This window comes from Thamnophis elegans, chromosome 1 (genome assembly GCF_009769535.1).
Source record: "Thamnophis elegans isolate rThaEle1 chromosome 1, rThaEle1.pri, whole genome shotgun sequence".
Classification (NCBI taxonomy): domain Eukaryota; kingdom Metazoa; phylum Chordata; class Lepidosauria; order Squamata; family Colubridae; genus Thamnophis; species Thamnophis elegans.
The window spans coordinates 80,983,800-81,000,244 of record NC_045541.1 but is presented as its reverse complement, the minus strand read 5'-3'; the positions used below and the strand labels follow the sequence as shown (position 1 = coordinate 81,000,244).

At 34.1% G+C, this 16,445-nt stretch overlaps 1 protein-coding gene across 1 annotated transcript in view; it reads right to left on the bottom strand.

Moving 5' to 3' along the window:
• Positions 1-16,445, bottom strand: part of KCNQ1 (potassium voltage-gated channel subfamily Q member 1) — a 365,934-nt gene that overhangs the window by 117,116 nt on the left and 232,373 nt on the right. Inside the window, exons 13-16 of the mRNA XM_032224810.1 lie at positions 14,569-14,644; positions 8,128-8,222; positions 6,881-6,927; positions 5,443-5,504 (exon numbers count right to left, since the gene is read on the bottom strand). Coding sequence (XP_032080701.1) covers positions 5,443-5,504; positions 6,881-6,927; positions 8,128-8,222; positions 14,569-14,644 — 280 coding nt within the window. The remainder of the gene's footprint in view (positions 1-5,442; positions 5,505-6,880; positions 6,928-8,127; positions 8,223-14,568; positions 14,645-16,445) is intronic.

Here is a 16,445-nt window from a genome sequence, read left to right as displayed (position 1 = left end):
TATCTGTAAACTAGACTCCAAAGCAAACTTTCTGCAGAGGAAAACAAAAATCTTTGATGCATGCTTCCATTACTTCACCCAATTGCTTTCCCCCAAAATTGGCCTGGCTGGTTAGGAATTATGGGAGTTGAAGTCCATCTGAAGAACATGGAAGAAAGGCTATTCTGCCTGTCCATTTCTTTTTCCTAGCAAGAAACTCTTGATTAAAAAGTTCTCCCATCACACTGTATCATAAAATAGCGGAGAGTCCCCCCAGAATCATTTCAGGGGTACTGCACTGTTGTTCCTCTCTTTTGAAGGGTGCCAGGTTAGGGAAGCTGATACTGAGCTAAAGAGTTAACTTGCACATAGCTATATAAAAAGCAAGTACAATGACTGAGTGGAAAAACATAAAGAACCAGATTATATGACTTTGATATAAACATTAGAAGTGCTGACTACGCATACTGTAAAATGCTGCTGAAGCCAGCTGCCAACAATGTCATCATAAATCAAGCAAGTTGTCAGAAATAGATCTGAAACTAACCTGGGTGCTAATCTTGAACAATAGCCTATTGTAACCCGAAAGAGAATTATACGATACTATTTGACATTGCTCAGAGCTTTTACCTAACTTAAAATTAAGAGTGATTTCCCCTCCTCCCACTCTCCTGTTCTTTCTTTAGCTCAGTGTAGCTTTATTGTACAACAATAATATGCACCTGCACAAAAGTATTGGCCACTTATATCAGAGGTCAACTTTTTTGATATTACATATGATACAAAGGTGTTAAGAAACAAAAAATAAAGAGATGGATTTTAATCCACAGTAGTCCATTACAACGTATTATCTCATTTTTATATATAGTAGAAACAGTGAATTTATTGGATTCAGACTGTTGGGAACTCTTGTGCAGAATGAAAGTTTAGGGGGGATATCAAAAGTTCTCTCTCCTACGGAACCTATTTCAAATTGTTATTATTTGTACTCTTTGAATTTTATTATTTTCATAAATCTTCCTCCTGTACTCCAAACCATCTCAATGTAAATATGTAAACTGGGAATAATTGTACATGTATCAGATGAAGTACTCAAAGTACCTAGGTCAGAATAGGTTTACTAATCTTTAAATTATCATGAGATTTTTTTTTCACAGTGCTACCTATTTGTCTCTGGAACTTCTTACTACAGAACTCGAATAAATTACCACTTTCAAATGTTTAAAATAGGTAGTAATTCAGATTGTTTCCAGAGGAAGAGCTCTAAGCATTATTAATCAAAAGCAGTACACAATTATGCCAACTTTCTTTCTTTCTTTGGTAAGAAAATCAAGATGAAATAATCAGTGAGAAAATAAAATGTTTCCAAATGAAAGATCACCTGTAAGAATCCGTCTAAAAACTGCACAAATAAAAGTACTATCTGAAAGGATTTTCTAGTTCCATACTGTTCTCACAAATTCAAAAGAATATTTAAAATAAACTTTTTAGTGAGGGCTATATTAGAAAATAAACTTATTTTTATATTATTTTATAAAAACCATAAAATATATTCATACATTGTATCTCACTCACACACACACACACACACACACACACACACACACACACACACACGCACAGACTGCATTCAATGTTCCTACAAGAATTTATCTTGTTTCTTTTCTTTTTGGTCAGGAATGAGCTGGGTTAAATATTGGGATTTAAAAATTTGGGAAAATAAAATTGGCTTAATTGTTGAAAGAGCTTTGTTAACTTCTTCCCTGCAGACTTCTTGTACCAAGCCTGGTTACTTCCTGAGTGAATACAGGCTGCTTTTTATATATGAAACCTAACACTTCTTGGCACAACTCCAGATGTTAAATAAAAAGCTACAAGCCACTGCTAACCTGCTTCCATGAACAGAGTCATACTATTTGAACTATTAAAGCAAGGTTTTCCTTTCCCAACCTTTTGATGATCTTTGTGGAAGCCTTTTTAGGCATACATGCCCTCCAAGCATAAAATAAAAAAGAAATATACTCAAAAGTGTGAAAATATTCCAAACTAATTAGCTAACCAAACAACAGCTTTCTTTGAAGACCATAAGGTCTTTGATGAATCTTACCCTTTTTGTCTTAGTTCATGTTTTGCATTGGCCTATAAGTCAAAACAACTAGTTAAAAGGATTAAAGAGAAGTATCTCAACTCTCTATTTAAGTAGCTGAGACTAGACATGAAACTTCATTTTGAAATTTTGAATAATTTCAAAATTAGAGAATGATGACAAAGGCCTTACATGTATATTTCCCCAAAACAGACCTCTATAGTGGGATATTCCAAAACGGGGGACAGTCTTACAGTCCTTTATAATCATGCAGGTATATAATGATATGGTTACTCCCTCATTTCTATTTTAAAAATAAATGCCAATATCATGATTTGAGTCTGGGATACAGCTAACAATTATTCATTCATTCACTTGTTTGTTTCTTTATTCATTCATTCCATCCATCCATCATACTTCTACATCGCCCATTTCATCTACGTGACCCAGGGTCAGTTACAAAAAAAAGTTATAGATCTTTTAATATTGGAGTCATAAAATCACAGTCCTATGTGTGCAGCCGTATTTTGCAGCATTTGTAGTTACTGAATACTCCTTCAGAAAAAATCCTATATAAAGCCCATTGCACTATAACCAAGATATGAATAATAGTTAACAGATCAGATTGATTCATAAATATGTACTACCAGTGTACAACACATTTCTGTCCTACTTTCTACCATTAAAATGCTTTTCCATCATCAATGTTTTTAACAATGTTTACATAAAAATAAATATAAAACAAATAAAGTAAAAATAAATTCAACAAAAGCAAAGCTGAAATAAACAAAAGAACAAAAAGGTATCAATTGATCCGCCAGAATAAAGCAAATTTTAAAGCAAAAGCTTACATGAATTAAAAAAAAAATGCTTGCTAATGGAAGGAGAATAAAAACAGAAGCAAACTGTATACCATAGATTAGGATTAATTGAGAATAAAATTCCTTTTAGACCGTGGCCTTGTTAAGCATTCAAATTAATCAGCATCTTACACTAAAACAAACTGAAACCTATGAGACATTTAGCTTTATCTTTTGTACATAAAAGAATAAAAAATTGTAATTAGATTTATTATTTTTAAAACAAATACTATAGATGGTTTAATGGATTACAAGGAAAAAAAGTCCTGGAAGCTACTGCAAAAAATATATAGATGATATCCATTTTGTATCTTTAAGTCTGTACCTAAGGTACTATTTTTGTGTCTATATTTCATGATATTTTTTATTCCATCTCAGACATTTAAGCAAATTTCTTACAAAATGAATGTGGTTTAATGTTTGCTGTCTTTATCAAATTATCTCTCTAATGTTAGACAAAACAGGATTTGCATCATTTAAAAGGATACCAAATCAGCTCAGTTTTCCAGATTTTATCATCTTCATTAACATTTAGTGTGCAGAATAACAGGTCATAAATGATAGCAATACTAGTGTTTATTTCATTTGCTACTACCTTTTAAATATTTTCCATTTTCATTTTGATGATTGGTTAACACAGAATTTGTAGATTTATTCTAAATATACCTTGAGCTTTGTACGGATTGCATATAAAGATAATTGAAAGTATTTACCACTTTAGTATGATTCTAATAGCCTTGCACTGTATTCTTCCTGAAAATTATTTTAGTTAGCAGGTATGCATTTACATCATGGTAAAAAAAAAATACGAGAGTGAGCCAATTTGATGTAGTTAAAGATACCAGGATGAAAAACAGGAGATTGACATTTTTAGTCCTGCCTTACTCATCAAACCAATTGGAAAAGATCTATCGCTCCTCTCAGTCTTAGGAAGAAAACAGTAGCAAACCACTTCTGAATTATTGCACCCAAACCTACATGGACTTTTCATGCCAAAGGTCATGACTTGACTCAACAATCCACATGCATGTACTCACATGCAAATGGTGCAGCAAAATGTAATCATATCCAAAAGCAACCTTACTCTAAAAACCAGCTAGCACATAAACCTCTCCTGTGCATTTGCCTTTGACCACATATTACTTGTAGAAGAGATAATAATACAAAATGTACAAAGATGTGCAGGTATAGGTCTTATAAAAGATGAGGATGCAAAAAGCAAGATTCTTGCTTGGATGACTTTTAAAATACTTATGATAAATGTGTATATAGCTTTAACAAAAGGGGACAAAGTGAACAATATGTTTGTGGAATCTGGCCAACAACAGCACAGGTGTCAGTGAATTGAAATGTTATACCTTTTAAAAAGTTCTCAGACATTTCAAGCTATATTTAAGTGATATTCCATTTATGAGCACCATATCAATTGATATGGCACTAACCATACATTGAAAATGGTTTCCAGGTGGCAGTCAATGAGCAACTTCCCTATTCAGTTCAATTCATGGAGCAGTTTCCAACATCCCTAAGGATGCCTGCATACTGGATACCTTTATCCAATCCATTTTAAGAAAATAGATTTACTTCACCCAGAAAAATTTCCCAGAAAAAAACCTTTGAAGCTTCCTCTTCTCATTTCCCTCTCTCTTGTCATTACTGATTAGCTATAATAAGATTACAATTGGCAATTATTCCTCTGTCCATTTGTGTAAAGAGAAGGAAAGGGAAGTGGAGAAAACAGAGTTTCAACAGTGATGATAATAAATGAGAAAGCTGGACCTTCTCTTCTAGGATTATTATATCCTTTCAGGTTCCTTTCACTTGTGTGACTATGTTGTTTCACTCTGGGAAAATATTCATTGTTTTGGTTAAATTATTAGCAATTCCCATCCTTTTCTCTTTCTTTCTTTGTCTTGTTTATATTTAATGTCAAGCCTTTTGGGAAGGATTTTCTTTCAATTGTCTGTCAGCTCTACAGTGATGTAATCTTCTTCCCATTGTAACCAGAAGAAATTGTATAAATAAGATGAAACAAGTTAGGACATATGAATAACTGCAGACTTTAGACTGCATTTTAATTGCTCAATGTACTACAACATAGTGCATATTCATATTAAGTTGCCCTTTTATAACAAGGAAGATAGGACATAGCACAAAAACAAATGTCAATTGATTTAAATTATCAAATTAATAACTCCTTAAACTAGATTACATTTGTGGGACTACCACAAGCAATTTAAGCATACTCAACAATATATCTCCATTTGCAGATACTACAAAATGTTATAGATCATATTCTCCATTTCCATTTTCAAACAATTCATTAGAAATGAAATATTTATATGGAATTATATTTTTATTTTTCACAAATTTGCCTTTGTTAAATTGCTTGCCTATGTTCATGTCCTCACAATTAGGTTGCATTTTTTTAAATAATCAGGAAGGAAAAGAATATGCTGGTATGCTTGTGTCACGCAGTAAAATACAACTATTATTGAAAGTCTAATTTAGGCCTACCTTTTCTTCGACTCTGTTTAGCCGGGCACCAACTGTATTAGTCCCTCGATCTTTATTTTTTTCTGCATAGAAAGGACACTTCTAGATGAATATCAAGTGTTACAATAGTATAGAATGAAGCCATGCAATTGCTTTTAACTAGTCTAGCAGAGCTACTTAATTGAACCCTGCTGACAGATGGGTAATTTTATTACATTAACAGTAGTTTTTTTTTAAAAAAAAACTTTATTCTCATCAACTCAAGCCTTGCCTTGAATGGACTCAAGTTCAGACTGCATCTTGAGTTCATGTTATGCTTTAAATCAGAAGAATTGGTGCATTAAATGTAATAAATGTAAATTAAATTTAACACTAATTTAACTGAAAAGTTCAGTAGAGCTTGAGTGAGAGTCCATGTGGTGTAATGGTTAAGGTGTTGGACTAGGAGCAGAGAGACTCTTCGGTGCCTAAGAAAGATCTATCCTCTCTTAGTCACATAAGTTACTTGCTGAGTAACTCTGAGCCACTTATATTCTCTCTGCCCTAGACTGGGAAACTGAAAAACATTCCAGAATGTAGCAATGGCAAACCACTTCTATCCGTCCTAAAAATTGTCAAGATTGACTCAAAAATACCAAAACAAAGTACAAAATAGGAGTAAGTCTTAACTCTTGAAGTGTGCTTATTGATGATCATTATCATCATCCATGAAATGTTAGTATACATTCATGGCTATTATAGAATGTTTATTTGGATTCTGATTTCCCACAAAAGAAATATAGAGATACTGTATGGTTTCACTGTAAGTTGTGAAAACTATAATGATGAGCACAACTCATTCAATTGCTATAGCCAGTAGGGATCAATGTACCACCCAAAATCTTGGATGCATTCCACAGACTCCCCAAAATAGTGCTATTGAACTATAACTTTCACAACGTTAATTGTAACTTTTAATGTGGTTTTTAAAAGTTACTAAAAGCATGAGAATAATTGTATTAGCTATTTCAATTAATTTCTTTTAAATATAATTTATTCAGTGCTTTTGATTCTGTTTTGAATTTTTGTCCCAGAGATGGTATTCAGCAGGTTCTGACCAGTTCTAGAGAATCGGTAGCGGAAATTTTGAGTACTTTGGAGAACCGGTAAATACCACCTCTGACTGCCTCCGCCCCTATTTATTCTCTGTCTCCTGAGTCCCAGCTGATTGGGAGGAAATGGGGATTTTGCAGTAACCTTCTCCCAGATGGGATGAGAATGGAGATTTTACAGTATCCTTCCCCACCAAGCCATGCCACACCCACAGAACCAGTAGTTAAGATTTTTGAATCCCATCACTGGTTTGTCCAATGGTTGGATGAATTGCTATTTCTATGAGGGTGGTTTTTTATTTTTCAAAAGTACTTGATTTGTAACATATTTAAGATACATTCTGCACTTTTCTAGGATGGTGACTTACCTGAGACAGAAATAAATAGTGATGGCTTCCCTATAGATTGGTCCAATCTAGAGAGAAAGAAAAAATGTTTAAATAAGAAACCAAAAGTTTTCCCCCAGGTAAAACATGGGCAGCTAAAAACAATTGTAATTGTTTTTATGTTCCTACCAATAATGAAAGAAGGTCTTACATAGTTATTGGTTTATTTGCAAAATATGCTTTGAACTTTTTATTGTGATTTTTAGAGATATTGTATGTGATCTAAAAGTAGCTCCATGAAGAAGCTATTAATTCACTAAAGATTTGGTGTTGTCTGTTAACACTTCCTGATATTAACACTTCCACAAAGATATGGAGATGTTGAGTTCATGAGTTCAAAATAGTTTATTGGCAGCAAAAAAGCAATTTTAAAATAATGTTCTTTTTATGTAATTTTGCCCTGTGGGATTTTTTTTTGTTGCTATGCTCAAAAGACACTAATCGATAGAATAAATCATGATTCTTAAATACATGGGAGATGAAGGATGATGTTTCTTACAATCTTACAATCAAGTTGAAGAAAATAAAAGGGAGGACAGGAGAAAAATGGGATAGTTTTGGTTCATGCTCTAAGTCAGGACTCTCCAAAGTTGGCAACTTTAGGAGTTTGGGAATTTGATTCCCAGAATTCCTTAGCCAGACATGCTGGCTGGGGAATTCTGGGAGTTAACATCCACAAGTCTTAAAGTTTGGAGACCCCTGTTCTAAGTAATATCATGGCATGTTTGGATTTGGATTAGTATGTCCTGTCAACCCAGCCATTATGGTTTGTAAACATAATTTATAGCTTAGCATATTGTAAGAATCCAGCCAACAGTAACTTATTCAGTAAAGCCTAGTTATAACACACCATAGCTTAGAGCAATCTGTTGACCTTCTCAATATGAAAATACTCCAAGTGCTGTCATGCCACATTTTCTAACCCACTTCTACTGCCTATTGCATTCTTAATTCCTTTTCCTCAGGGAGTGATCAGACTGGATATATTAACATTGAAGTTCCATGCAGGTAAGGAAGTATGTTAGGGAAGCATCATGGGGCACTCTTTAATCCTTCATATTTGTAAGATACTGTGGCAGAAATTGTTTCCACAATTAAAAATTGATGACATTTAATGTGGTACAGTGAGGATACTGTGGGCTGCAATTTGTCCCTGCAATTTGTCCCTGCATGTTCAGAATATACTTTAAAAAAATTATTAAGTTTAGTAGATGAATTCTGGACCATACCTTCTCTGAAGCTCTTTGATTCGGACCATTAAGTTGAGATGACCCTGAGAATATTGTTCTATCACATCACGAACATCATAAGGCTTTCTAGCTTGCTGAGAAGATAGAAAATAATAACCTTAATAGAATTTCAAATCTCATTATAGCATGCCACACTTATGTGGCTATTAGTTAAAATAAGGAAAAATAGAAAGCCTTTTCATTTTCACAGCTTTTTCATATAATTTTACAGAAGAAGGATAAGGACTAATGGGTATAATTCAGGTTCTTTGTTAAAATGTTTATTCCTTGTGTTTTAGTGATACACCTAGATGATGGTTGGACATGCAGAAAGCCCCTTTCATGAATTAAGGAACTAGTTTGTTAAATATTCTGCCCTAATGTATTTAGAGCACTGAATATAAAAGATTAGGCCTAAAAACAAACTGGAAGTCAGTGAAGTTGGTTAAAAACTGATCTTTTTTGTTATTGGTTATAAAGTTATGAGAGTGATGATAATTTAGTTAGTGGTTGCACTATCCCTGATATATTACATATTCTCCACTTATCATCTCACCCCATAAAAGGCACTGTGTTAATAACAGCCTGCTGTGAGTCTGTCTCTCTCACTCTCTCTGTTTCTCTCTGCTCTGTCTGTCTGTGTATGTCTGTGTCTGTGTCTGTGTCTCTGTCTGTCTGTCTGTCTGTCTGTCTGTCTCTCTCTCTCTCTCTCTGTGTCAGAGCAAATCTCTCTTGACTTATTTTCATGCAGTTATACTGTGTTCCATTAACCTGCACATCTATTATAACATAGTAAATGCAGAGATTTTTCTAATTTGAACAGTTCGTATAAATTCAGCTAAGTAGTATTAAAGTATTTGAAATAAACCCACCACCGCATATGATGTACAGTATTGTTGTTCAGTACTTTAAATTCTTTCATAATTTTAAAAATGTTAAAGAAAATTTTCTCCATCTACTTTTAAATTGAAGTTCTTCATGTAACATACAAAAAATAGGGATTTTAGGAAATGATACTAATCTATATAACAACTTCATTTAAAATTACTGAATGGTAAAGTGGCTTCACAGTTTCTTACGCTAGAAGGCAACTGAATGTATGCATCTGGGAAAATAGAAGTCATCCTGCTCCAAACTGGGTAACAGATTACATCATAGAATTTAATACAGAGGTGGGTCGCTACCAGTTTGCACCCGTTCGGGTGAACCGATAGTGGTATTTTGGCCTTGGTTGCAGAACCGGCCGCGACCCAGGCTAGCCATGCCCCCGAACCCATTTTCCGGTCGCCGCTGCCATTGTCGGCATGTCTTTTAGTAATTTTTTTCATTTCACAGTCAACATATGCATGCAGCGAACCAGCAGCAACGCTGGCAGCAACCCATCCCTGATTTAATAGCTAAAGTTATAATAAACTGGACTGGAGACTCCAGAGTGATCCCTGTTAGGTAAAACAGTATCCTGCTTTTCTCCTCCTATCATGGCATGTGGATACAGACACCCAAGCAACAAACTACTAGAAAATGAATAATCTGAGCAGATCAACCTGCAGATCAATGAATATCCAATTTATGCCTAAGCCAGAGATATTCCTATTTTATTCTTTTCCATGTAGCTTATCAGCAGGTTTTGTTTTTCTTTTTAAGACCTCTATTGTAAAGATTTGGTATCCATTTTTATAGCGTGCATATTTTTTTTAAATGAAAGTATGCCAGATCATTTTGGGGGACCAATGCTAGTGGGTATTTCTAGGTGAAGGATTTTTACTACTTTGAAATAAAATATTAAAACAAACGGTGACTAGATTCCTTTAGATCTCCACTCACATCTGATTTTTCTTTTTCTTTCAGAACCAAGTTCGAAAGATAAATATAATTATACAACTGTCATGCAACCATTTTAATTAAGATAATCAGGAGTTAAGTTCCAGTTACTTTAAAAAGGCAGTCTGTATACTAACAAACCAAATACAATTGAAAATTGGAAGCATTATCTGGCCAAACTTCTGCTTGTTAACAGTACTCCACATGAAATTTAATCACTGTGGCCAACTTTACAGAGTCTTGTAGTTCTAAGGGGGTGCACAATAGCTCAATAGTTAACAAATGCTGAGCTTATTAGCTGGCAGCCCGGGTCCAAGCACCATATGACGGGATAATCTCCCATTACTTGCACCAGATCCTGCCCATCTAGCAATTTGAAAGCATGCAAATGTGAGTAGACAAATAGGTACCACTTCAATGGGAAGATAACAGGGTTCTGTGAGCCTCAGTGTATAGTCAATGTTTACTTAAGTATTTTACTTAGTTGGGCTTATACTTAGACTAACAAAACAGGGCAATGATAATGTTCAACAAGGCACACATTTCTGTGTAACATGAGGAAAGTTCTTGCAGAAGGCATGCTAGAGAACGGCGCACTCTGTTCTCTATTCTTTCATCATGAGGCACACTATTCTTCTCCAAAGTTTCCCTCAGAGTCAAAATGGAAAAGCAAAAAGGGAAGTACCAGCTGCAGGAAGTTCTGAGTAGTATAATCAAACAATGGTCAAGTCCAAGCGTGTGTAACATTCTTTGAAGTACAAAGAACTTTGAACTATTTTGTTTGCTAGAAAGCCCTCTGAAGTGATTACAGAAAATTGCACACACAGTTCTTGATTGATAGCAAGGTAACTTAATTACGTATAAAACACTGCCCAGTTTGTGGTGACACTTTGAAATCTAAAGCTATAAATACATCAAGAGCGTCTAGTGACATCATTGAAAGCCACAACAGACCCTTGTGGGGCCCTAAACTTGTATAGTAACTTTTATTATTTATTTTAGTAACTGTTTCAGTGGTCGTGTCCTGCTTGTAGATATCCCAGAGATATCCGGTTTATTACTGCAGGAAGCAGGATGCTGGATTCGATGGACCTTTGGTTTGATGGGATATAGTTCTTCTTATATTCTTAAATAAATATTTATTAAGGAAGTGACTAACCATACTATTAAAATATTAGACTGTAAATGTACTATGAGAGTTAGTACCTGTTGCCCTAAAGAAAAATTAAGTCAAAGCAGGATGTTCTGAAGTTACTATCTAATATATCTGAAATGTTGCTTTCTAAATTGGAGAAGCTGCTCTATAAAATGAGAATTCTAGAATATTTCAAGGTATTGGAGTTCTGTGTTTCCTGCTTCTTGATGTTCCTTTCTTTCAAACATTTGGCAAATCTGTTTTAATAAATGAAAGATATATCAGCGTTAAAATATCAATGTAGTTGCTTATGGAATGGCTGTCTGACTTGGTTAATTGTCTATGCAAAGACTGTAGACATGGCTGATGATTGGAAAAATGCCATTATTACTCCATTACAAAAACAGAATGTTAACCAGAGAGAATGCAAAACTACAAAAGGATTAACTTATCAAGTGCTGAATTCTGATCAACAGCATGTAAGACATGATTGAAAAACACTTTTGGCAAATATAGCACAGCTTTATTCAAGGCAAGAAGTGCGCCAAACAGATATTTCAACTTTAGCAATGCCTTAGTCTTCTTATGTGAATGTGACAAAAGTTTTAATATATGCCTGTTGATTTATAGAAAGCATATGATAAGAAGTTTGAAATATGAAATATTTTGCATGAATACAGACTAGAAGGATGTTTGGGAATGAGATAAGAATGCTATATGAGGGAAGTAAAATATATGTGACAACGAACGGAATGCTTAGGGAATAGTTCAACTTGAAACAATGACCAAGGCAAGGATATATGATGTCCATGAGCTCCTTAATGCATTTATATATAGATGGATAAGGAAAGCTTGTTATGAGGTATGCTAATTGGGGATATGAAGGCAAGTGGTCTTTTATGCAGACAGTGTTTTATTGTTTGTTAAGAAACTGAAAGTTTTCTAGATAGACTGATATAACAAGGCAGCAGGGGATTTAAACATGAATGAATCAATGACTAAGGAAATTGTTTTGATAGGGAATTGAGTGAATGGTTGAAAGCTATATATATAAACAGCAACAAATTGAAGCAAGCAGATGTTATTTTGCACTGATAGAATTTTTACTAAGCATAGGAAAATAGAGAAGTTATAAGATGTACAAGTACCAATAAAAAGATAGAAGGCAGTATGTTGTCTGCGGTAAAGAATGTTTATTGAAACAAGTGGTAAAAAAATGAATGTATAGGAATATGTATAAATGTAGAAAAGTTAATTGGAGTGGGGGAAAACAGGAGAGATGCTTAAATGGAGAGAAAGCAGTCCATTAAAAATGGACTGAACACATAAACAAATATGAAGATTTTAGAGGAAAGAGGAAGAAAGGTATGGTTGGACAGAATTCATGAGTTCATCAAAAAGAGAAAGACAAGAAATTCAAAGAACAAAACACAATATATACATTAATTATGATTTAGTGGATATCTAAGGATGGAGCGGTATAGTAAATAGTGTTGATATAAACTGGTTTTAGTTAATTTTTTCCCCCCATACCTCCTGCCTTTTATTATTTTATTACTTTATATTGTGTGTTTTGCATATCATTGTTTATCCCAAAAAGAAATATCACAATAGGAAGATATTTATACTTCTAATTTGATTCTTTGGAATTCTACTGCTCCTTGAACACTTAAGTCACTATTTCTGATTACAGATAGGTCTCATTCTGTGAATCAGATGTGGAAAACAATTTTCCGGTAGTCATTAGAAAAGAGATAGTTTGATATATTTTTTACCAGTTCCAAATTCCACTTCTTAGTTGTACTGATTGCACAGCTTTACATGATAAAAGACTGTGACTGCAAATAGGTCAGCTGAATTTTAATTAGAAAGATGGAAAGAGATGTGAAGAAACCTGTAATATTGCAATATAAATTCTATTTTGTTCAATTAAATCAATAAAAAAAAATATGTTTGGAGTTTGTGTAAGAAAGAACTTGATGACATTGATCTTGTAGTAGAACCAGCGGTACGGCTTTTCTACAGTATCTTTGATAAAGCCAGATACTGTAGAAGGAAATAAATTATTTTACTACTCCTGATAATACCATTCATTTCCTTCCCCAGTAAACTGAAGCATGCTCTAAGGCTGCAACTGTAGAGAGATGAATGACTATGCAAATTGTTGTGTTTTTCTCTCTCTTTGCTCTTTCCAATCAATGATGATATCCAGTCTTATCTATTTACCATTATCTTGATTAAAATCTGCTTTGTAATTTCAAAAAGAAAAGCCTAAGCTTCTTGAAAAAGCACCTTTGGGACAACCATGATGACTGAGAATCTCCATAGTCCCTAACTTCCCTGTTGTTGGGAGAGGAAAATAGTTGAAATTTCTGTAAATTATCAAATGTGGTCTCTGAGGATTTGTGTGGCTTCAGGTAGAACCTTATCATAATCATAATAGTAAAATGGAGTGCCTACTTCTGCTTAATTATTAAAGAGCATACATTTTTAATAAGTATTTATAAAATCTTCATCAGACTAAGGCCTCCTAAACTTTTTGTTGAAAACTTTTCTCTAGCCACAATTTCTGATTGCTCGGAATCCCTAGGAGCATTAGGAAATAATCAAGTAGAGAATTATACTTCCTGTGAATGTATAACATTTTTTTAAAAAAACAATGTTTTCAGACCTTTTGCTTGAAATATGTGTTTAAACATTTATAGAAAACATTTGCTGAATTTTAGAATCTAGACAGAAAGGCTGAGTAAGATTTCTATTACTTTTTAGTGCAATTATCTCTTTCTAGATTGGCAAAGTGGGGGAGAGAAAAAATTAAATATGCAATAGTAATTATGTACTACTAACCTCTATACCATAGACCCTTTTGTTAAACTAGTATTTCAATCCGACCATTATTATTTCCTCACTTGCTGAATCATGCTAGAATAAGATCGTTTACCCCTTTGCTTGTTTGCTTGCAATAAACACAGTTCTGTCTATGCTATTACATTCCAAGGTAAACAATATTATGAAAAATGGAGGACAATATGCCTATAATCCCAAGAAATGTTAATTTGGTTCTAGGCTTTGTATCAAAATCTCAATTAATGTGAGATAGAAACAAGGTTAAGGTAGAGTTCTAATCTCTAGGTCCATTAAATCAGCCAGAGGCAGCTCAGAATTAATGAAGACACATGAGAATGTTTGCATTGGAAGGAGACAGAGATAACAAAAGGGGAAAGGTCAAGTCCATTAGTAGAAAATAGCATTTTAATTCAGGCTGCATTTCAGAAACTTAGCCTGTTCTCATTGCAGCCACAGTTGACTAACTTGCTGATAAGCAGTCACCCTATTGAAGAACAGGGAGAAGAGTAGGTGTAACTCAATGATATTAAAATGGATTTAGAATATGTTCTTTCCTTATTTAAGAATGAAAAGAAGCAAGAACAGAAAAAAAGAGAAAAAGGGGGATTCATTAAAGAAGTACTTTGTCAACAATTCACCTGAAATTTCTTCTTTGCCACAAAATACTGCATACGGCGTATCACTTTAATGGCAGAACGGTGATGTTCTTTCAAACTGTAAAGAAAAAAAAGGAAGGGTCACGAAGGCAAAACTAAAAACCATGTACAAATTATTTATTATTTATGCTACAACTGAATATCTTTCACAATATTAAGTCATGAAAAAAAATATAACATCCTGGCCCACTTAATCTTCCCTACTCCTTTTCAAGTCACCATCAGTTACACTGAAAGTGCATGGATTTTAGATGACTGTTGGTTGAAGCTAAGGCCTGGGGTGCAGCCAAAGCTAATATTCTTTCCATGATGCATTAGCCAAGTATCTGAAAGCTCTAAAGAAAAGGGCACATTGATTTCACTGGAATCACAATACTCCACAAAGCTAAGAATATAAAACCAGCCATTACAAGAAATAACATATCAGCTCCTACCAAATAGACAAGAAAGTATACTTTGAGAATATGCCATTACCACTAATCCCAGTTGGATTACTAGAACAATTAATTTAAAATATTGGTTTAATAGGGATGCCTCCATTTTGTGCCACATGCCAATCTGCTTCAGTCCTCAAATGAATTATTGTTTGGTATCAAGTATGGAATCATATTATTATTTTAAAAAATCCCTATCATACCTGTTCTAACAAAAGGGAACTGTCTTTGCACGGGCCTCTAATATGCACTTGGCTGGATGTGTGTCAAGCAAGACTGTTCTATTCATTCAAAGTAATAATCTTTGCTTCACTAAAGTCAATTTAATACTGATGAAAGACAAGAAAGAGGCACCTACCTATTAAAGAGACCAAATCACAGGAGCAACCTGTGCAAATGTTCTCATTTTTGTTACTGAGTAAGGATAGCAATAGAAATAGCACTTAGACTTATATACCGCTTCACAGTGCTTTACAGCCTTCTCTAAACGGTTTACAGACACAGCATATTGACAATCCCCCCCCCCCCCCACAATCTGGGTCCTAATTTTACCAACTTCAGAAGGATGGAAGGATTCAACCTTGAGCCCGTCAGGATTGAGGGAATCAAACTCCTGGCAATGTGAGCAGAATTAGCTTGCAATACTGCATCATAACTACTGCGTTACCATGGCTTAAGTTTATTAACATTCAAACGAGTTGAATGAATCCGGTTCAATGTTACCTTCTTTTCCTTCTCTACTGGCTGAGCTCCAGAAGTGTCCACCGACTTTGTCCATTGCAAATGCTTTCCCCATATCTGTTCATTTATCATACTTCCTAGTCCTCACATGTCCACTACTGAATCCTTGAAACGCTAAGTAGTCTAATCTTTTCACTATTATAACTATTTGGTTTTCTGTTAATGGAGGAACTTCACCTAAACATTAGTTGGGGCGACTAATGTGAGTGTCCAAGTGAATAACATCTCACAAAATAATTTATTTAAAAGTGTTTTTTCAATCCACATGGATTTTAATGCAAGCACAGACATAACAACTACAGAGAAGATACCCTAGTTGTTTATACTCATAAGTCAATGTTTAACTCATTGGATGCAAAAACTAGCATTTTTTTTCAACTAAACAAACAGCATGCATGCAAGCTGTTTGCTTATGCATTTGAATAACGAGCCCCAGGCAAAATCAATTTAATAGTTAGAAACAATGGAAATATAGTTTAGAAAAGTATCATGTTTATTTATTATTTTAATATTTCCCATACATACTTGTGTGCATGTGCGTGTGAATGTGTATGTGTGTCTCTCTATGTGTATATATGCACATATATAATACATATATTCATACATAATTCATTACATCAAAAACGTTTGAAATTTTTTTACAAAGCTATAAATTCCATATACTTTATATTCCTGCTGCATAAA